Source organism: Amphiura filiformis, chromosome 1 (assembly GCF_039555335.1).
Source record: "Amphiura filiformis chromosome 1, Afil_fr2py, whole genome shotgun sequence".
Lineage (NCBI taxonomy): Eukaryota > Metazoa > Echinodermata > Ophiuroidea > Amphilepidida > Amphiuridae > Amphiura > Amphiura filiformis.
In genome coordinates this window covers 65,664,255-65,687,267 of record NC_092628.1, presented here as the reverse complement: position 1 = coordinate 65,687,267, position 23,013 = coordinate 65,664,255, and the positions used below count along the sequence as shown (strand labels likewise).

At 37.6% G+C, this 23,013-nt stretch overlaps 1 protein-coding gene across 1 annotated transcript; it reads left to right on the top strand.

The window, feature by feature from the left end:
* The first annotated feature begins 359 nt into the window (after positions 1–359).
* LOC140151210 (putative pre-mRNA-splicing factor ATP-dependent RNA helicase PRP1) lies at positions 360–22,951 on the top strand. The gene is given in 17 exon segments (XM_072173471.1): positions 360–508; positions 11,012–11,121; positions 11,784–11,932; positions 12,497–12,696; positions 13,150–13,243; positions 13,246–13,353; positions 13,727–13,862; positions 13,865–13,902; positions 14,882–15,136; positions 15,445–15,703; positions 16,282–16,371; positions 16,374–16,472; positions 17,453–17,467; positions 17,470–17,574; positions 17,910–18,100; positions 18,478–18,647; positions 19,324–22,951. Coding segments are annotated over 17 exon segments (2,199 nt in total). The 5' UTR covers positions 360–440; the 3' UTR covers positions 19,436–22,951.
* The last annotated feature ends 62 nt before the right edge of the window (positions 22,952–23,013 follow it).

Here is a 23,013-nt window from a genome sequence, read left to right as displayed (position 1 = left end):
ACTGTCATGTCGTACTATTCCAAGCCGGGGTTCACGGCACTGCCCGGATATTTCCAAGTTTCACTGGACGAAATCCTCCTTTAAAGGGTCCTTTCTTTTTTGGTTGAAAATCGCCTGAAAAAAACCCGAGGAAAAAACCCTAGAAATATGGCAATTTTGAGGTCTTATAGCCTAGAGCTGAAATTATCAAAATCAAGGGTCTTCCAAATATAGGGGGTCTTTCAGAGCTGCGAAATCCAATACCCGTATGGTCATTTGTAGTGTTAAAGGCCCCCCCCCCTCGAAATCCAGTAGCCACACGAATCCCTCTCTTTCAATGCCCGATGCGACTGGAAAATACTAAGTACTTGAGCGATTTGCCCTGTGAAAATCAATATCTGGGCATTGGTGAACGTCGGTACCGTGTATTTGTGTTTCTTTTGCCGAAAAAATCTTTCAAAATGTCCAAGCGCCGGTTAGATATAGACGATTCATTCTCAAAATCAAAAAGGAGAGATGATCCAGATAGGTAAGGCTAACACAGTTGAATGATTAGAGTACATAATTGATGGAAAATCATGGAATCTGTGTAAATGTTTTAAGCTTATTAATAAAAAGTACAGTACAGCACATGAGCATGGGCGAGGTGGCCTAAAGTCTTATTCAGATTTCATTTGACAGCTTAACCATCGCGTATACACGCGCGACGTCAAGCATGTGCATTGGACCTTGTGCAAATAATACGCGCTGGACGGCTAGCATGTAAGCTTAATTTGTAAAAGGGAATCTGAATAAGACTTTAGTGGTCTAAGGCGCTGGACCATTAGACTTATTCCAATCAGCCGTCTACACTTCGCATGTACTGTGTATGCTTCGTAGTGACGACTGACTATCTTACAGCCAATATCATGACGGACTTCTGAAAACTATTCAATGCGACTTTGGTTGTGCGCCGTAGAGCGACTGACTAGCGGCGCCCGTGTACCGCGTCGCTGTACCGCGCCGCTGTGACAAGATCGCGCTCTGAACTTCTAAAACAACAAACTCGGTCAAAGGTCAATTTGGACACAACTGCACATGCTCTATGCCACAGGAATCCTGTTGCAAAATCCGTCACTTTTTTTCCACATAGTTTTCTCAGGGCAGCAGTCTACTGGACCGGGAGAGTTGAGCGAGGGGTCCGTGGTTCGAAACCCCATCCTGCCCGATCCTTGTTGCTCACTCTAAATAGTTCCAATAGGTCGGAAATATCATAATCATAAGCTCTTTCAGTCTAGTAGAATATAATTGTGATATTTCTCCTCGTTCCCATCCACCGTGTAGAATGTGCAGGTGTACACGGTGGGTGCCCAGCGTCTCGTGGTTCGAATGGTCACGTAAAATGGCGGTTCCGTGTGTCAGGCGAGTCAAACCTGAGCACGTAAAAAGTTGCAGGCCTTATCGAAAAAAGTAGGGGGATCATCCCCGGGCTTGTTACCTGCACCCTCCCTAGGTCCCAGGGCAGTAGTAGTTGTGAATACAGTGTCTGTAGTAGATTAGTTGTGTTAATAGTAATGTTGTGAAATGGTGATTTAGATAGATGTTAAAAAGTACACTGCTTACTCAGTGGTGCGCCTGAAAATAGGCGGGAGTTACCCGAATACAATACAATACAAATACAATACATGACAGTGACAGCAGATAGCACTAGCATTGCTAGCAGCAGTAGACATGTTCATAAAATTTTGAAATTTAATAAATTCATCTAAAATTGCTTTCATTAAAAAGAGAATCATTTAACTTAAAAAATGAGGGGTCAATCATATATGTAGGCCTACATTTGGCAATGTTATGAGGAAAAGTATGCTTCATGCTTGCCTGAAGTGAATGTCCCAAATTTTGTGTCCCAGCAAAATGATATCAATGGCTACATTTTTGAGCATGAAGAGCCATTCACTCGGTCGGACATCCGGGAACATTGTCCCCTTCGTGCGCGTGCACGCATAGCAACCAGCTCGAGGGAAGGGGAACTGAACATGCGCACACTGGTTTTACAAGGCTATTTCCCCTTTGTGACGTCAGCCCGACCAAGAGAATTTTACAAAAATGCACTATGCGTAATGTTTCATGAAGTGGCTTTCACTACTTGATAACTAGTATCAAATAGTATTCAAATGCAGTTTTACTAAAATTCATGGTAGATTAGTCTGTGTTATGCACTTTTCAGTTTCCCATGCGTTTGAATGGGAATTATTTTGCCTACTCTCCACAAGTTTAGGGAGCATATTTCTTCAATATTTTGACAAGTTGACATCAAATGTTCTATTCTATATTGTTTGGCAATAATGTCTTTTGCCAATAACCCGTCCAAAGTTGTAATTTTGTGTTTTTGAACACTTTAATTTCGAGGGTACTTTATTTTGTGAATTTGCGATGATCGACATTTTCGCGAGTATTTAATTTCGCGATCAAACTGCACACATAATAAATTATTTACTGTGATATTCCTTATTTGTGGAACAGATGTCAATACAGTGCACTGTATCTCAGTACCGTACCGGTATCCAATAACATCAGACCTTCATCTCTATAAAATCATGGAGCTCTATCAAAATGATCATTATTGCTCTCCTGGTTTCAACAAGGAGCTCAAATTGAGCTCCTCAGATCACTCTCCTGAGTTGACTTAGCAGCTCACTTTGATACAAAGCTTTTTTTTCAGCCCTTTTTATGAAGTATAGATTGAGTAGCATTTTATACCATGTAATATGATAAACCAAGGAAAAGTACTTTGTAATACAACTAGGCCAAAAAAAAAAATGTTGTGTTGCCCTCCGCGGCCGGGTCAAAATCATGAAAATCTGGGCCCGAGTTTCTTTTAAAAAAAAAAATTTTTTTTTTAACAAATTTTTTTTTATCATACAAGTACCCCCAAGCCTATTCCCGGATCCCTGACGTTCACTAAAAAGATTGTGTCCCAAGCCAGCACTTTAATTGGATAGTAGGACTTACTCATTGAATCCCAACAACATGGATGTTAGGCCCTTCACAATTGATTTTGAGTTTCCTATTTCCCGCCCGCATCAAAAATTGAGAATTGCAAAATATTTAATTATTTGATTTTTATCTGTCATTTTCTCTGTTAAATGACATTTTTGTTACATTAATTTGCTACTTTCTTACTTTGATCATGAATCCTGAACAAACAAATAACACATATTATTATCAATGTATAAAATCAACCATAATTGCAATATGATCTGCAGTACCAAAATGTTCCATGCAGGATGTTGATATTGGGCTTGTTTCAAAATGAAGAAAATAATAAGTAATAAATAACTAATAATTAAGTTACCTCATGCCTTTTTAAAATATTTAAATAGTAAACTAAGAATTAATTGTGAAGGGTCTTAATTTTTTAAATATTTACTTCAATAAAATATTTGACTGACCATCTTAATCCCATTCCTGATGTAAATAGTCCTGATGATCTTTACAGTTGGTACAACACGACCATAACTGGTTGTTTGGATGAACATGCTCCCGCTGAAACGCGTACTCGGACTATTAGGAACAGGCAACCATGGTATAATCAATCAAACCATTCTGCTCGTCAAGAACGTCATAGGGCCGAAAGAAAATGGCGGAAGTCTAGAACTGAGTCTGATCGCCAAAACTATCGTCTGCCAGGAATAATGTGTCCAAATGTATTGTTGAAGCCAAACAATCACACTATTCTGATAAGCTATGTCATAGAGTTGGGCGACTAAGTCGCCAATAGTCGTTAGTCGCGACTATTACTGATAGTCGCGACTACGACTATTGAAAACCAAAAGTCGACTAATGCAAGTATATTTTTGTGTTATAAAATTACTTTAAAAGTGCCAGTTATTCGCACCAAAACCAACCAAATACTAACATATAAACTGCGAAAAATGTGAAAAAATGTTAGTCATTGTCTTACCAATAGTAACACTAACCAACAAGTAATCATAATGTCCATAAATCATCATTAAATTGGTGTTATTGACTTGTTGTCGAACTACTTTCCCACAAGATAAAAGCCGTTAATAAACTCAAATTACTTAGAACTGTCGAACATCTCATTATGATTATAATTTATGCAGCGATAACAGGTGTAGCAGCGTCATAGCGTGCATGTACAGACCCAGGTTGGGTGTTTGTACCAACTACTGAAGGTATGAGATTATTTCAACTTTGGAAAGAAACAGCGAGAACTTCCGAGAAGTGTTTTCCGAAAGGGAAAATTTAGGAAAATATTATTAGATTAGAAGTACTTTTCACGAAATTTCAAAAAGCTATGCTTATTGTGGTAACAGAATATTTAGAAAGCAACAGGAAAATAAACAAATTAGCTGACAAACAGTCGTAATGTTGCAATGCCACCCCTGTAGCGACAAATGCAGTAGTCTAGATGAGGTCAGGTGACGTAGGTCGGAGGTGAAAGTTAATCGTACATGCACGATGCAACACGTTCATGAGCAATGAGCATACCATGGAAAATATGCACTGCCGTACCGGCATGTTTACATATTTTCATGCACAGCACATGAGCATGGGCGAGGTGGCCTAAAGTCTTATTCAGATTTCATTTGACAGCTTAACCATCGCGTATACACGCGCGACGTCAAGCATGTGCATTGGACCTTGTGCAAATAATACGCGCTGGACGGCTAGCATGTACGCTTAATTTGTAAAAGGGAATCTGAATAAGACTTTAGTGGTCTAAGGCGCTGGACCATTAGACTTATTCCAATCAGCCGTCTACACTTCGCATGTACTGTGTATGCTTCGTGGTGACGACTGATTATCTTACAGCCAATATCATGACGGACTTCTGAAAACTATTCAATGCGACTTTGGTTGTGCGCCGTGGCGCGACGTACGAGCGGCGCCCGTGTACCGCGTCGCTGTACCGCGCCGCTGTGACAAGATCGCGCTCTGAACTTCTAAAAACAACAAACTCGGTCAAAAGGTCAATTTGGACACAACTGCGCATGCTCTATGCCACAGGAATCCTGTTGCAAAATCCGTCACTTTTTTTCCACATAGTTTTCTTAGGGCAGCAGTCTACTGGACCGGGAGAGTTGAGCGAGGGGTCCGTGGTTCGAAACCCCATCCTGCCCGATCCTTGTTGCTCACTCTAAATAGTTCCAATAGGTCAGAAATATCATAATCATAAGCTCTTTCAGTCTAGTAGAATATAATTGTGATATTTCTCCTCGTTCCCATCCACCGTGTAGAATGTGCAGGTGTACACGGTGGGTGCCCAGTGTCTCGTGGTTCGAATGGTCACGTAAAATGGCGGTTCCGTGTGTCAGACGAGTCAAACCTGAGCACGTAAAAAGTTGCAGGCCTTATCGAAAAGAGTAGGGGGATCATCACGGGCTTGTTACCTGCACCTCCCTAGGTCCCAGGGCAGTAGTAGTTGTGAATACAGTGTCTGTAGTAGATTAGTTGTGTTAATAGTAATGTTGTGAAATGGTGATTTAGATAGATGTTAAAAAGTACACTGCTTACTCAGTGGTGCGCCTGAAAATAGGCGGGATTTACCCGAATACAATACAATACAAATACAATACATGACAGTGACAGCAGATAGCACTAGCATTGCTAGCAGCAGTAGACATGTTCATAAAATTTTGAAATTTAATAAATTCATCTAAAATTGCTTTCATTAAAAAGAGAATCATTTAACTTAACAAAATGAGGGGTCAATCATATATGTAGGCCTACATTTGGCAATGTTATGAGGAAAAGTATGCTTCATGCTTGCCTGAAGTGAATGTCCCAAATTTTGTGTCCCAGCAAAATGATATCAATGGCTACATTTTTGAGCATGAAGAGCCATTCACTCGGTCGGACATCCGGGAACATTGTCCCCTTCGTCCCCTTTGCACAAGCGCGTGCACGCATAGCAACCAGCTCGAGGGAAGGGGAACTGAACATGCGCACACTGGTTTTACAAGGCTATTTCCCCTTTGTGACGTCAGCCCGACCAAGAGAATTTTACAAAAATGCACTATGCGTAATGTTTCATGAAGTGGCTTTCACTACTTGATAACTAGTATCAAATAGTATTCAAATGCAGTTTTACTAAAATTCATGTTAGATTAGTCTGTGTTATGCACTTTTCAGTTTCCCATGCGTTTGAATGGGAATTATTTTGCCTACTCTCCACAAGTTTAGGGAGCATATTTCTTCAATATTTTGACAAGTTGACATCAAATGTTCTATTCTATATTGTTTGGCAATAATGTCTTTTGCCAATAACCCGTCCAAAGTTGTAATTTTGTGTTTTTTTTTTTTTTTATTTCGAGGGTACTTTATTTTGTGAATTTGCGATGATCGACATTTTCGCGAGTATTTAATTTCGCGATCAAACTGCACACATAATAAATTATTTACTGTGATATTCCTTATTTGTGGAACAGATGTCAATACAGTGCACTGTATCTCAGTACCGGTACCGGTATCCAATAACATCAGACCTTCATTTCTATAAAATCATGGAGCTCTATCAAAATGATCATTATTGCTCTCCTGGTTTCAACAAGGAGCTCAAATTGAGCTCCTCAGATCACTCTCCTGAGTTGACTTAGCAGCTCACTTTGATACAAAGCTTTTTTTTCAGCCCTTTTTATGAAGTATAGATTGAGTAGCATTTTATACCATGTAATATGATAAACTAAGGAAAACTACTTTGTAATACAACTAGGCCAAAAAAAAAAATGTTGTGTTGCCCTCCGCGGCCGGGTCAAAATCATGAAAATCTGGGCCCGAGTTTCTTTTTAAAAAAAAATTTTTTTTTAACAAATTTTTTTTTTATCATACATGTACCCCCAAGCCTATTTCCGGATCCCTGAAGTTCACTAAAAAGATTGTGTCCCAAGCCAGCACTTTAATTGGATAGTAGGACTTACTCATTGAATCCCAACAACATGGATGTTAGGCCCTTCACAATTGATTTTGAGTTTCCTATTTCCCGCCCGCATCAAAAATTGAGAATTGCAAAATATTTAATTATTTGATTTTTATCTGTCATTTTCTCTGTTAAATGACATTTTTGTTACATTAATTTGCTACTTTCTTACTTTGATCATGAATCCTGAACAAACAAATAACACATATTATTATCAATGTATAAAATCAACCATAATTGCAATATGATCTGCAGTACCAAAATGTTCCATGCAGGATGTTGATATTGGGCTTGTTTCAAAATGAAGAAAATAATAAGTAATAAATAACTAATAATTAAGTTACCTCATGCCTTTTTTAAAATATTTAAATAGTAAACTAAGAATTAATTGTGAAGGGTCTTAATTTTTTAAATATTTACTTCAATAAAATATTTGACTGACCATCTTAATCCCATTCCTGATGTAAATAGTCCTGATGATCTTTACAGTTGGTACAACACGACCATAACTGGTTGTTTGGATGAACATGCTCCCGCTGAAACGCGTACTCGGACTATTAGGAACAGGCAACCATGGTATAATCAATCAATCCATTCTGCTCGTCAAGAACGTCATAGGGCCGAAAGAAAATGGCGGAAGTCTAGAACTGAGTCTGATCGCCAAAACTATGCGTCTGCCAGGAATAATGTGTCCAAATGTATTGTTGAAGCCAAACAATCACACTATTCTGATAAGCTATGTCATAGAGTTGGGCGACTAAGTCGCCAATAGTCGTTAGTCGCGACTATTACTGATAGTCGCGACTACGACTATTGAAAACCAAAAGTCGACGAATGCAAGTATATTTTTGTGTTATAAAATTACTTTAAAAGTGCCAGTTATTCGCACCAAAACCAACCAAATACTAACATATAAACTACGAAAAATGTGAAAAAATGTTAGTCATTGTCTTACCAATAGTAACACTAACCAACAAGTAATCATAATGTCCATAAATCATCATTAAATTGGTGTTATTGACTTGTTGTCGAACTACTTTCCCACAAGATAAAAGCCGTCAAAAAACTCAAATTACTTAGAACTGTCGAACATCTCATTATGATTATAATTTATGCAGCGATAACAGGTGTAGCAGCGTCATAGCGTGCATGTACAGACCCAGGTTGGGTGTTTGTACCAACTACTGAAGGTATGAGATTATTTCAACTTTGGAAAGAAACAGCGAGAACTTCCGAGAAGTGTTTTCCAAAAGGGAAAATTTAGGAAAATATTATTAGATTAGAAGTACTTTTCACGAAATTTCAAAAAGCTATGCTTATTGTGGTAACAGAATATTTAGAAAGCAACAGGAAAATAAACAAATTAGCTGACAAACAGTCGTAATGTTGCAATGCCACCCTGTAGCGACAAATGCAGTAGTCTAGATGAGGTCAGGTGACGTAGGTCGGAGGTGAAAGTTAATCGTACATGCACGATGCAACACGTTCATGAGCAATGAGCATACCATGGAAAATATGCACTGCCGTACCAGCATGTTTACATATTTTCATGCACAGCAAAACATGGAAACGAACGAAGATCGCTATTGGAATATTGAAGGTTTGAGAAATTATATGAAGTTTCTTGTGCTGTTGCTGGAAAGTGGCAAGTGAATTTAATTGAACAGAAAAGTTAGGCCTATATTACAGCATTTTACAGTCAAATATTTGCATCGCAAACAGTGCTGGTTTGTGTAGCAAACTGTGATGCGATGCCGGCAATCACGGGTCCTGTAATCATGCATTATAAATACTAAATTGCCACCAATCTTTCACCCGATTTTTCAGTCCAATTTTAATCACAGATAGTCGCGACTATAGTCGTAGTCGCGACTATTTGCTGCCGACTAGTCGACTAGGAAAAAAGTGATAGTCGCCCAACTCTACTATGTCATGCCAATGCAAAAACCATTTTTCACACTGTAAATAGCCTCCTCAACAATCAGGCCAAGCCATTGCCTGCCCATGGTGACTCAAGAGACTTGGGCAACAAATTTGCTCAGTTCTTCAGGAATAAGATCTGTAAAATCTGTGATGAGCTTGAGTCAAATAGTACCAAAATTGATGCTTCCAAGTTCGTTGACAGTTGCTCACCTTTCTGTAGACCTCTAATCGAGTTTCACCAAATGACTGAAGAAGAGGTCCACAATGTTATCTCAAAGGCATCCAATGCCTCATGCATCCTCGATCCTCAGCCAACCTGGCTCATGAAACATTATTTGGGCGCTAAATTTACCTGCTCTGACAAGCATTGTTAATGCCTCTTTACAAACAGGGGTTTTCCCTACGGCGGCTCACAAAGCAATTGTAACACCACTGCTTAAGAAGCCATCCCTAGACAAAGACGAGTTTAATAACTATACATGTAGGCCTGTCAGTAATTTAACTGTTACTGCAAAACTGATTGAGAATTGCGCTGCTTCGCAGCTTGTTGATCACATGAACAATAACAAGCTTTCAGACCCATTCCAGTCTGCTTACCGTCCCAAACATAGCACTGAAAGTGCTTTAATCAAAGTGAGTGACGATATCTTCAGTGAGATTGATTCTAGGAGAGTTGTCTTTGTGGTGCTATTAGATCTAAGCTCCGCATTTGACACTGTTGATCACACAATTCTCCTAAATCGTCTGCAGGACCGTTTCGCCATCACCGGTTCTGCACTGGAATGGGCCCAATCTTATCTGAAAGGTTGGAGTTCTGAAGTCAGCATCAATGGTCACCTCTCCGACCCCATCTCAATGGATTTTGGTGTGCCACAAGGCTCCGTTCTAGGACCATTGCTTTTCTCCGCTTATACTGTTCCCATTGGAGAGATCATCCAGAAACATGGTATCAACTATCATATCTATGCTGACGACTGCCAGTTATATGCTTCTTTCAACCCTCGGATTCCTGGCGATGTGCTTAACACTCTTGACAAGATTTCAAGCTGCATCTCTGAAATCAGAGAATGGATGACTGTGAATTATTTAAAGCTTAATGATGCAAAAACTGAGTTTTTTGTTGCTGGCTCTATCTACAACATGAGAAATTTTCAGCTTAATGACGTTACCCTTGAAATTGGTTCATTGAAGATCACACCCTCCACGGTCATCAGAAATCTTGGCATCTAGTTTCGATAGTTCAATGTCACTCACCTCTCACATCGATAGTCTTCGTCGCTCGATCCTTTATCACATCAGGAATATCTGGAGAATCCGAAAATATATTGATTCTGACACATGCCATCATGTTGTCCGTGCGCTGGTCCTGTCACGTTTAAACTATTGCAATGCACTTTTCACTCACCTTTCATCCAAGAATATGATTCGCTTGCAACGCTTACAGAACAAAGCCGCATGTGTCATATATGCCTTAGGTCGCTGGACTGAAGCTGCACCCTTAATCACAAAACTCCACTGGCTTCCGATAGCACAAAGAGTAACTTACAAGATCCTGCTCTATGTATACAAGGCATTGAATGACCAATCACCAGCTTACATAACTCAATTGTTCTCTTATTATGTTCCCGGCTGCCCTCTCAGATCTTCAAATGATCCTTCACGTCTGGTAGTTCATAGATACAACTCTGTTGCGGGAGAACGCAGATTCACTGCTACTGCTGCCAAAGCCTGGAACAATCTGCCACTGCACATCAGGGGTGCAACATCCACAAACACTTTCAAGAAACTGTTAAAAACTCATTTATTCTGAACTTTTGTTTCTTTATATTGTTTTACTGCTTTGATGTATTTGTAAACGCAATGTTGCCTTGCGGCGAATTGCGTTATAAATAACTTTTGTATGTATGTATGTATGTATTCAACATTGGGTAGAAAATACAGCCAATATTATGCATATGCCTCTCTTCACTCATGTTACTGTGAAATAGTAGGTATCAAATGGTTGAGTTGGTAAAAAAAAAAAAAAAATCCGCCGGCTGTACTACCAGATTTTAGGCTTGGGAGGGCAACACAACAATTTTTTTTTTTTTTGGCCTTATGTTGTTTCATTGTGTTGGTTGCTTGTTTATTCATAATTCTGTAATACTTACATGTAAATTTTAACTGGATTTGTTGTCATTGTTCCAGGGATCGAGATAGGGACCTAGATCGTGACAGAGATTATGACCGTGACAAACATCGCAGCTCTAAATCCAATATGTTTGAACAGACTCCTATTAAAATCAACCCCTACACAGGTATGTGGAATGAAACAGGTGCAAATGCAGCAGGGTATGGTGTAGCTAGTAAACTCAGGAACATATTGTATGGCAAAATGTGGTCATGCCGTTATTCCAAAGGTTTGAGTTGGGATATGGGTTAGGTTTAGGGCTAGGATTATACTTAGGTTTTGCTCAATTCAGAATAACGCCCCTTTTGCTATTTGGAATAACGTCCCTTCAGAATAGCAGGAACCAAATCAGCCTTTTGTTACACAATTTCAACAAAGCTACAATTTTGTCGTTGCTAGCACTTTCATTTGAATTTGCTAATATTTTTGAACTAAAATAATGCCTTGAAATTTGCACCGATTTCAGGACCAGACTATATTAGCTGCATAAGTGTTGAATTTGAAGACATCAAACTGCAATTAAGCACCCTTGGTCAAATAATTCTTGTTCATGCTTGAGTACCGGTAATGATTATTTTCCAATACAGTATCTAGGCCTACATTTTGGTACAAATTTTAGAATATTGTTGTAGAGATTTTTAATTGTATATTTTCAATTTTGGCTTCAAGTCATGTGTCCCATGTCATACAATCGGGTATATGTTGAAGTCCTGAGTAGGAGCATTTGAAGATTATTACTGAATGGGCTAGCATGTTTTAATAACAAACAACACTGTTTTATCATCACAGGCATGCCCTATTCACCCAGATTTCACCAGATCCTAGCCAAGCGTAGCACTCTACCTGTGTGGGAGTACAAAGCTAAATTTGTAGAAATGCTCAATATGTATAAAGTTATGGTACTGGTTGGTGAAACTGGCTCAGGAAAAACTACACAGGTAAGTGAACTTTGAAACAAGAACCAACCTTTGATTCACACAAATTTCTTTACAAGAATTAATTTGAGGATAAGTGTCAAACCTTTAGCCATGTTACTTTGCTTATATTATATTATTTGATCATATATTTGTTCGACTCCAAAGAAGATTAGCATACCTGCTTAAACTGTTGTGGTCTTGTTTTGCCAAGTTTGTGTATTCATTCCTTTTTTTATTTCCATGTTTAGTTCAGGCATTTTCTTGGCTCTCTTGTTGTTTGCTGCTTGTTGTTTGTTAACATTTTCCAAGTCCATCACAAAGTTGATATGATTTTGGGGTCATTTTGTAATCTCTATCTTAAACTTATACACCTAGACGAAGATAGACCAATATGTAATATTCTTTTGGTTATGGCTTGAGAAAAATGAGCTCAAAGTTATGGATAAATTGTCCTTATGTTTCCAAACTGTTGGTTCTGCTTTAGATTATAATCCATTGAGATAGCAGGTGCCATTGGTATATCTACAATCACCTGTCTCATCACATACATGCACTGACTCCTTTTGTGATCCATTGTTGTACCAGATCCCCCAGTGGTGTTTAGAATATGTGAGAGGTAAGTATCCAATGGGTGCTAAGAAATCTGTGGCATGTACACAACCCAGGAGAGTGGCTGCTATGAGTGTGGCTCAGCGTGTGTCAGATGAAATGGACTTAGTATTGGGACAAGAAGTGGGATATAGTATACGATTTGAGGATTGTACCAGCGCAAAGACACAACTGAAGTAAGTATTTAAGAGTGTGGTTGTGATTGTCATCATCTTGTAAAAATGTCAATTTTCAAGCATTTATGAAGTGATGATGTGAAAAAAATCTTAAGGTTATTAAAAATTAAAACAGAACAAGATACAACCAAAATAGCTGTGAATTAAATGTACACTTGACAATAGCAAAGCACACTAGTAATCAATATCAACAGCTTAATGAGTAGAGACTTGGAAAAATGCTTCAAATTGCTATGTAGAAGATTCATGCTCTGATGTGCCATTTTTTGCTGGATGATTGAAAAGTTCAGGTGACATTAACCCCATGAGATCTACCTGCCGATTGGCCAAAAAGAAGTTTTCATTATCAATTGGACCAATCAGCAACATTGTTAGAATAATTTCACCACGCAAAATAATTGGTTCTTATTTGGTCAGCACATACAAATGATCATTTTTCCTGTTTGATGGTAGATACATGACAGATGGTATGTTGTTACGTGAAGCCATGACAGACCCTCTCTTGGAACGTTACGGTGTGATTTTACTCGATGAAGCTCATGAGCGATTTCTCTAGCTACCGATATTTTGATGGGTTTGTTGAAAGAGGTTGAGAGACAAAGAGTTGACCTGAAAGTAGTTATCATGAGTGCCACATTAGATGCTGGAAAATTCCAGGTAAGCTGACATTCTTACACACTTGAAATAGAGTATTATTGCATTAAGGGACACTACCCAGAGTACCCTTGTTCCTAATCCTAGCCTGATGCTACCCACACCACCTAAATAAGTCAATTGAACTCTAATCCATGAAGTCACCCTATTTCAAATCCTAAGCTTAACATTGAGCATAACTACTAACCCTATTAAAATCATTAAAAGCTTGGTAGACATCTGTATTCTAAAAAGGTCTTACGAAATAGACATGTTGATCCTTACAGTGGAGTGTTATTCTCACCTCTATCCAGATTTCACCACATTTTCAAGATTCAGTAGATTATGTTACTCCTAAATTGTTAATAACCATGAACATGTGATTTTGTTTTGACAGCAATATTTTGACAATGCTCCTCTGATGACTGTGCCAGGCCGTACCCATCCCGTAGAGATCTTTTACACACCAGAACCAGAGAGAGATTACTTGGAGGCTGCTATTAGGACAGTGCTACAGATACACATGTGTGAGGAGGAGAAGGAGATGTATTATTGTTTCTTACTGGTCAAGAAGTAAGTACTTAATGTACAGGTGGAATAATTTCAATAGTAGGGAGAGGGGGCCAATGTCCAGATCTGTATTCAAAGATTTGTTTATTTGTCAATGTTAGCCCACAAAAATGTTGCAAAAGGTAATGAGAAACAGTTAAGAATGTTACTACATGCTTCTAAACTATTTTTAAACTATCAACCTACTATGGACCTGAACTGCATAGGTTGCAACAACACAACTTGAAAAACTACCTTGCCCTTAGTAACTACACATCTGGCTTTGCACTACTACCTTATCAAGAATCACCTACCGTATTTCGTGAAACGACCGCCCCCGGGGGCGTTACATTTTCCCAAGGGGGGGGGGGGCCGTTTATTAGAGGTCATTTTTAGGACGACAATTCCCGTTAAAATCATTAGGTAAGCTTAAAAGTCACGCTAAAATGACGAACTATGAACTTTTGACACTGACTTTTGGTTCACTTCCGGGTTGCCGATGCAGATTTTCGTCATTTATTGCTGCTATTATCAACCATGTGAGCAACTTTGTAAGCTTACTACACAAGATAGCATGGAAATATCGGAATTTTTGAAACATCTTGGTTGAAAAAAGTGGTGGGGGCGTTTATTTGAGGGGGGGCGACTATTTGACTGAAATACGGTATGTAATTTGTAAACCAAATTGATCTCTTTATTATATCTGTTGGCAGTAATATTCAAGAAGTGACAATATACCATCACAATGATAATTAGATTTGGAGAATTAAGTAGCCCGAGTCGCTGTCATAATTTATATCTTGCATTATTTTGACATTATAGTACGAAATTGTGTGGGTATGAAATTGGGCCCTTATTGGCGCATTGATTCAGGATAGAATTAGCATTCCAGATTTCACTGTGACAAAGATAAATCTGGGCACTTTATTGCAAGTGTTTGTGAAGTGTCATGTTAAAAGTAAAGTTGAATTGCCCTCTAAATTGTATGCTTTTAATTCTCCAGGAAATAGAAGAAGCTTGTAAGCGACTCAAGCGAGAGGTTGATAACCTAGGCCCAGAGATAGGTGAACTCAAGTGCATTCCACTCTACTCAACTCTGCCCCCACAGCAGCAACAGCGTATCTTTGAACCAGCACCACCTAACAAACCAAACGGCGCCATCGGAAGGAAAGTTGTCATCTCAACAAACATTGCTGCGACGTCACTTACCATTGATGGTGTTGTTTTTGTGATTGACCCAGGATTCGCCAAACAAAAGGTAATACAGAGAATCCGTTGGAAAAAGGTTGATAAAAATCAGGCAAAAGCAATTTTGATCAATAGCATAGATTAAAAACTTAATTCAAATGTTTCATAAAAATAAAAGCTGTTCAAAAATGATGGCTTTTGTGTTGGTAGGGATATCCAAAATTACAAAAATAACAAGACATTGATAATTGCATTTTTTTCTTATTTTTTATCTTTCAAATCAGTAAGTGGATGATGTCATACTCTTTATTCAATTTCTATCTTTGCAAACATTCTGTGTATTTCCAAATTAACATTGTTTTTGATTGGCATATGCAGGTGTACAATCCACGTATTCGTGTTGAGTCTCTACTCGTATCACCCATCAGTAAAGCCAGCTCCCAGCAGAGAGCAGGGCGTGCCGGTCGTACGCGTCCAGGCAAATGCTTCCGTCTCTACACTGAGAAAGCTTACAAGACTGAGATGCAGGACAACACCTATCCAGAAATCTTGAGGTCCAACTTGGGTACTGTGGTGCTGCATCTAAAGAAACTGGGTATTGATGATTTGGTGCATTTTGATTTCATGGATCCACCAGGTAAGCTTATTAAAGTTTCCATGATATGTTTAACTTTTAACTTTCATATTCTACAAAGCTACTAGGAAGAAATGGTCAGTTATGTTCAAGATTAGAAATGCAGCAGCATGTTGTGTATAAAGCAAAGAACTATGTGGTTGCTTGATGTAAGCCCTGTACAAAAGTACCAGAGATTCTTTAATTTTCCTTGCATTTTATAGGACCCCATCAGCATGTCAGTTTCATACATTGCAATAATTGAGCAATGACTCATCATTATGATGTAATCCCGTGTGTTGTAAACTAACAAATTTCTCCCTAAATACCAAGAGTTTGGGAATTCTTCTTTCCCTGACATCAAAAGGAAATTAATTTAAAACAAAAATCAGTTTAAAAATGTGTGATTTATGAGAAATCCCAAGCACATGCATTTGTAAAGGAAGATCCAATTATTTAAAAGCTTACTGTGGAAATCCTATGAGATTTCACTTTGTTTTGGAGCTGCAATTCCCAGAATATATTCACATCTCTTATAGCAATTGTTTTCAAATTGGTTGGTAAAAAATACTTGTAATACTAATTTTTTCTTACTTTTGCAGCACCTGAGACTCTTATGAGAGCTCTTGAGCTGCTCAACTACCTGAGTTCCCTTGATGACAATGGTGACCTAACAGAACTGGGTTCCATGATGGCGAGTTCCCCTTAGACCCACAGCTCTCCAAGATGGTGATTGCCAGCGCCGACCACAACTGCTCCAATGAAATCTTGTCAATCACAGCCATGCTGTCAGGTAATAACCCAGGAATCAGTTGGCTTTTATATTATCTAATCGAAATTCAAATCAAGTTACAATTGATCATTGACAAATGTACACTAGGAACCAATTGGCCAGTCCGTTATGATTAGTGTAATTTGGCATGTGAAGTTGTTACAAGTGCAGAGAATACCATCATCTCAAAGCCAATCTTTCAGCTCTTGAAAATTGAGGTTTGAGATAATGGTATATGGAGCTTGTCATCCAAACAAAGTAACAACTGTTTATGAACATGGACTGATCCAGCATGGTTCATGGTGTTTAGAACATGTGAGAGCTGAGAGACAATATGTTTCTTTGAAATTGATAAGCATGGAAATGTATTGCTAAAATACATCAAACTTGTAAACCTGGATATTGAGGACTCTGTAACAAGAAGCCAACTGGTTTCTTCATTTGTCAGAAAAAAGGAACAAAAGTGATTGCACGTGTCAACCTGTTAGGCTTGCGTTAGCTAATGCCATATATGTTGTTTAATATTGAATATAAGTTTGCTTTGATCAGTATTAGATTATGTAGGTCCTGCATCATATGTGTTACCGAGTGACTAGTTTTAATATCTTTTGGTTTATTTTTTTGTTTTAAAGCCACGTTTTAGTGACTTCTGGTTGAAGCTTAAATTTTTGTTAAAAGTCCTAAATTCTATTGGATCATTTGTATGTAAGATTAATGGGAGTTTTTCGTAAATTGGTAAGAACTTAAAAATATTGCTTTATATAAGTTTGTATTTGTTAGAAACAACCTTGCTCTTATTGTAAATGCTTGTTTATCTATGTACTTTGAATGTTTATGTTCAATAAATTATGTCTTAACGGAGGCACACAAGAGGGTTGGAATGCGATTCCTGAAAGTAGGTAAGTACCTGCCCCCTCTTGGGTGCCCCCTGGAAAGGTAAATGGTCTTAATTAAACCCGAATGGACGGTCGTGGTCGGCCCCCTTGTTCAAAATTGTTTAGTTCCACAGTGTTTCCTGCACCCAATGAAGCTAAGAAAGCAGCAGATGAGGCCAAGATGAGATTTGCCCATATTGATGGTGATCATATGACCATGCTGAATGTATACCATGCTTTTAAACAGAGTGAGTAATCATATATTTCTACTGTACATCAGCTTACCTACAGACTTAATAATAACAATGCAATAGTTTATTTTCATGATATTTCTGTCTAGAAATAGGCATGCCAAATAGTAGTAAATAAAACAGGGGCACTGAACATTCATGGATTAGAAATAATATGATATTTCAACTGCAAGTCTCCATCTTCGTCAACTTAATTAATAAATTGTATTGTCACCTTATTTGTCCTCCTGGCATTGGACATCATTCTCATACAAAGATGCTGTAATAAAAGTGTAAAAATAAATGTTTCACTGACCCATTTGTTAATGTTTTCTCTGTATCCACACACACAGATGGTGAAGACATTCAATGGTGTTATGACAACTTTGTACAGTATCGATCCCTTAAATCTGCTGACAATGTACGCCAGCAGTTGGCACGCATCATGGATAGGTTTGCATTGAAGAGAACCAGCACAGATTTCAACAGCAAGGATTACTATCTCAACATACGCAAAGCACTTGTCACAGGGTTCTTTATGCAGGTATGTATGTTCTTTTTTGGTACATATTTTGAGAAGTGAGCTTTTGTGAAATGGCCAGTTACCCGATTAGTTATGTCAGACCAATGTCCATTATATAAACTCAAAACTAGAAGGAAATGCTCATGATGCATTTAACAGATGATTTGGAGAAGCTTAAAGATTTCACTTCTCACTATAAATTAGTATGGTGAAATCAGGCTTTGGTGACAGCAAAATGGAAAATAACCAATATAATGGCTTAAAGGAAAGTCCTCTGGCCACAGGAAATAATTTAGCTTTGATCATCACAAGGTCTGGTTTGTTGCAATGTTTGCTACTACTATTAATTTGGGTAAAAGATTTAAACATTGAAATAATTTATTGTTATTCTTCTACAGGTTGCTCATCTGGAGAGGACTGGGCACTACTTGACGGTGAAAGACAACCAGGTTGTACAGCTTCATCCATCCACATGCTTAGATCACAAACCTGAATGGGTCTTGTACAATGAGTTTGTACTAACAACAAAGAACTACATCCGTACTGTTACTGACATCAAAGCAGAATGGTGAGTAGACTGATGTCATTATTACAAATTCAGGCTTGTGAAATGAACAAGCTGACTAGTGTTACTCTGTGGTATATATCCATAGAGATATTGAAATCAGAACAAGAAATAGCACTACTGATTTGGAAAGGGAGTGCTTACATAATTAGTAACCGTGCCATTATTTTGTTAAATTGTATGGACAAAATCTTTGATTTATATGCAGATTGTTTCAGACTCGTACGTTCCTTTATATATAAAGATGTTTTTAATCATCATTCAAGCAGCGATAAAAGTAAACAACCTGTTTGTCCCTTTATCAGTGTTACAATTACCAATGACTTGTGGTTGCAGCGTTGTTAAATATCAGTAGTCCAAGAAAAAAAACACATCTGAAAGCTTTTTGAATTCTCCGTGGTCATTTCATTTTTAAAGCAATATTGTAGCATTTGCTGTGGAAGATGCTCTCAATGGTTTTCAAATTTTGATTTTTACACGATGGTAATGTACTTAAAACTAACATATCCTGTGCAAACAAAGGCTAAATTTAGGTGCTACATTTGTGGCAAAATGTGATCTGAATATTAAAATATGAAGTGAACAATATCTGATTAAGTAAACTTGCATAGTTTATCACACCACATATTATTATGTTACAATTGAAAATTCTTAAAATGTAATGTTTGTTTCTTAACAGGTTGGTACGGTATGCAGCTCAATACTATGACTTAAGCAACTTCCCACAGTGTGAAGCAAAACGTATCCTGGAGCGTTTATTTGCCAAGATTCAAGCCAAGGATTACAATTAGTTGACGATGGTGTTTACCTATTATTTGGTGGAGAAAAGTTTGTAATGACACTGTTGAATGCACAAGTGAACCTGTGCATTATTTGAAATTTATCTTTTTCATTTTATTTATTTGTTTTATTATCATACAAAAACAATGTAAAAATGCAGTTTTTTGTTTTTCTTCCAATTTCACAATTTTGAAATTAAAATTTATTCCCAGTTAGATATAAATCAAATATTAGAATGGGACGTTCCTTAATTTGGGGAAATAAAAACATCATGCTTGGAAAATCGCCCTTGACTACATTGGATCTTCAGACTCTTACAAATCATAGTGATTCATGCATTCAACAGTTCTATTGCAAAGTTTCCTCTTCATGAACTACATACATGTTCCCTGCTACAGGATCTTGTAGAAGTGAAATGAAGTTGCAGATTTTAAGTCTGAAAAAAATCCATGTTTACAGAATATGGACCGTTTCAGCCATTTCAGCCGAGTTCACCATTAAATGTGTTCACATCAGCATACATTATCTTAGTACTAACTGCATCAACAGTTGCATGGTCTGGCAGTTATTATCCTTCATCAAAGCTGATGATGTAGTTTGGTACTCTGAAAATGTTCTGATCAGAGCTCATCAGTTGGGGAATGAGCAGACACAAGAAATACATCAACTTATTGCAAGGAAACTGTTTACAAGTTTTGATTCTTATGACTCCTTTTGGAATTGTGTAACCTGTTGCTGGTGCGCACCACAGTAGGTTAGTAGACCAGGGTGACTTTCTCATTTCAAAACTTGTCCTTTTGAAGTGTGTGATACTTGGGTGCAAACTGTGAATACCTTGATAACAGCACCAGTTCTGTTTGGATGGGGTAGTGGCTTTGTCAAAAATTATCTTTCATTTGATGAAGGATTAAAGATAAACAGTCTGGCTCAGATTGTGATTTCCTCATACTATTGTAATGACAAAATTTGACTGCTTGGTCATATTGTTGTGTAAAAAGCATCTATATGGGATCATCAAAATCACTGGCAAACTTAAATGCATCATACGGTATATATATAATGTAGTACACCAATCACACCTCATTCCCAATCATGTTGATGAGCTAATGATTAGATAAGATCTGACCTACTATACTATCTTTCCTCTCGTCGACACCTTCAGGAAGGTATTTGGTGAACGCTCACAATTTGAAGCTGTACCCATTGAAATATGTCAACAACTCTCCGAGAGAAAAGGTAGTATAGTGAGTGTGTATTTGTACTTTCTTGGAAGCCATTTGGTGGTATCAATATTTTATTTTCAGGTTCAGTAATATAAAAGGTAAGTATTGGGTTCAACAACAAAGGGTCTAATTTCTGAAGCACTCAAATTGCATAGGTAAGTGCCCAATGAAGTCTCACAACAACTTTATGTTTGGGGTTATGATGGGATTGGGAGATGCAGTGGATTTCCACTGTTTGAAATCAGGCCTAAGGGTTTTAATGTTCATGATGTACAGGGTGTCCCAAAAATGGTTACATGTAGGCCTATGTAATTACACTTGAAACCAATAAAACAATTAGTCCTTTGTAGGAGTTGATATAAATCCCATCAGTGGCATCTCAGTCATAATGTAAGGGTTGAATAACCATTAACAGCGTGTGCCAAATTGTAATGTAAAAACAACTCGGATTTTACTGGGCTGCTTACTAAGTCAAGTTTTGAAATTTAATGTCAGGCTACCAATTATGAAATTGTAATCAATTATCAGCCAAAGTTGTTGATATGTGGATTGTCGTTCTGGTTTCTGGTGAGCAAATTAATGTTGGTTTTACAAGTATTGACTCGCACAATATGCACAGACCAACCAACATAACAACCACACAGACAATACACACACACAATACACATAGACATACAATCTTAAAACACAATACAACTTAAGGTCTCAATTATCTTAGATGTATTTTAAATCATGATTTCATTGATCAGGTGTTTGTGTTACATAAATTGTAATCGTACAATCGCACTTTTTTTCTTATGTACTTGAGACAAGAATTCAAATAACTTAAAAATGTCCAGTCTTAATCACAGTACCCATTGATGTTGACATTGTTTCACTCTCTGTATAAGATGGGATCTGTCAGCCAGATGTTATAAAAATCATAGCTAAAACACATACTTAATAGGCCTAAATATCTTAGACAGCCTAAATATGTGTGATTTGTGATATACTGTATCACTTCATTCATACTTTAAAAAACAGTTAAGAAGTGTGAAGAAACTGTTCAAAAAGTTTTCAGGGTGTCAAACATTTTGAAAAAGAAAGCAAAACAAAATTAGGGTTGGTATTCTTTTGTAAAGTAAAACTTTACTTTCCAGTTTTCAAGTCAGCAAAGGACAAGCAAGCAATTTTGTTGGGCCTTAGGGTCATTTCCGATTTTTCATGTTCTGTTTTCTTTCTTAGATCGAGACCTGCCATTAAAACAATATTTCCACATTTTGAGTTCTATTGCTCAAGTATTTTTGATATGAGAAGCATAAACGTGTATAACAATGCCCCCATATGATAGTACATACACTTCTGGTGTGGTTGCCACAAATCACTACATTTTGTTCACACAATTGAAACGAAACATCTTGGGCGTTAAATTTCACTTGGATAATGAGAAAAATATGAGCTTTCTTCTGACACCAAAATCTCAATTTTGATGAAGAAAAAATGGGGGATGAGGCTGTCGATCAGGTCAAGGACCTTAAAATTTACCCATTGCTAATTTGAGAAAAGAAACAGCATGTAAATAATTCCACTCTATCATGACAAAGAGGATACATTGTAACATTGCTGTTTTCAAATCCAAACTGAGAAGAGGTATATTTGTGAAAGTCAGTGTGTAAGTGTCCATATCATTGTACATGTATTTTCATGACTGTTTGGTGTATAACATTTACCAGATGTAAGGACAAACACTTTCTTGATTATGTATGTTATTGATATCATCTAAAGATGTCATCTGAAGATGGAAAAGAGCGGTACCTTGGTGGCATTTGAATTTGAAGGTGATACATGATTATTTCAGTGTTGGGTATCACAGTACACAACATAATTTGAATCAATGGGCCTGATTGGTTACTGGAGGCAGTGTCGTAGCTAATTGACACATTCAGCAAACACTAGATTGATTCTGTGCCTCTTCCAAGCAGTGAAAGTTAAATATGTGTGTGCTTCCTGCACATTTCAACATTAGTCATTTGAAAGACCATAGAAAGAAATTCAACTTTTTTAAAACCAAATTTGTAGTATTTGTGCTACTCTTAGCTATGCCACTACTGGAGATCCTGATACACATAATCATTACCTTCAATTTGAAGTGTACCATATATAGTGCAAACAAAGTTTGAGATCTTAGCATTAGCACTTTGTAATATAAATGCAGGTGTTCACATTTCACTTGTATGTAATTAAAGGGCAGGTTGAATAATGACGTTTGTAATATTGAGAAAGATGTAGATGGATGCCCTTCGATGAATAAAAGAAAATAACGGACTTACTGGCTGTGTGTCATTTCTTGGTGTTCAAAAGAATCAGATTAGTCATTTTACGTTTAC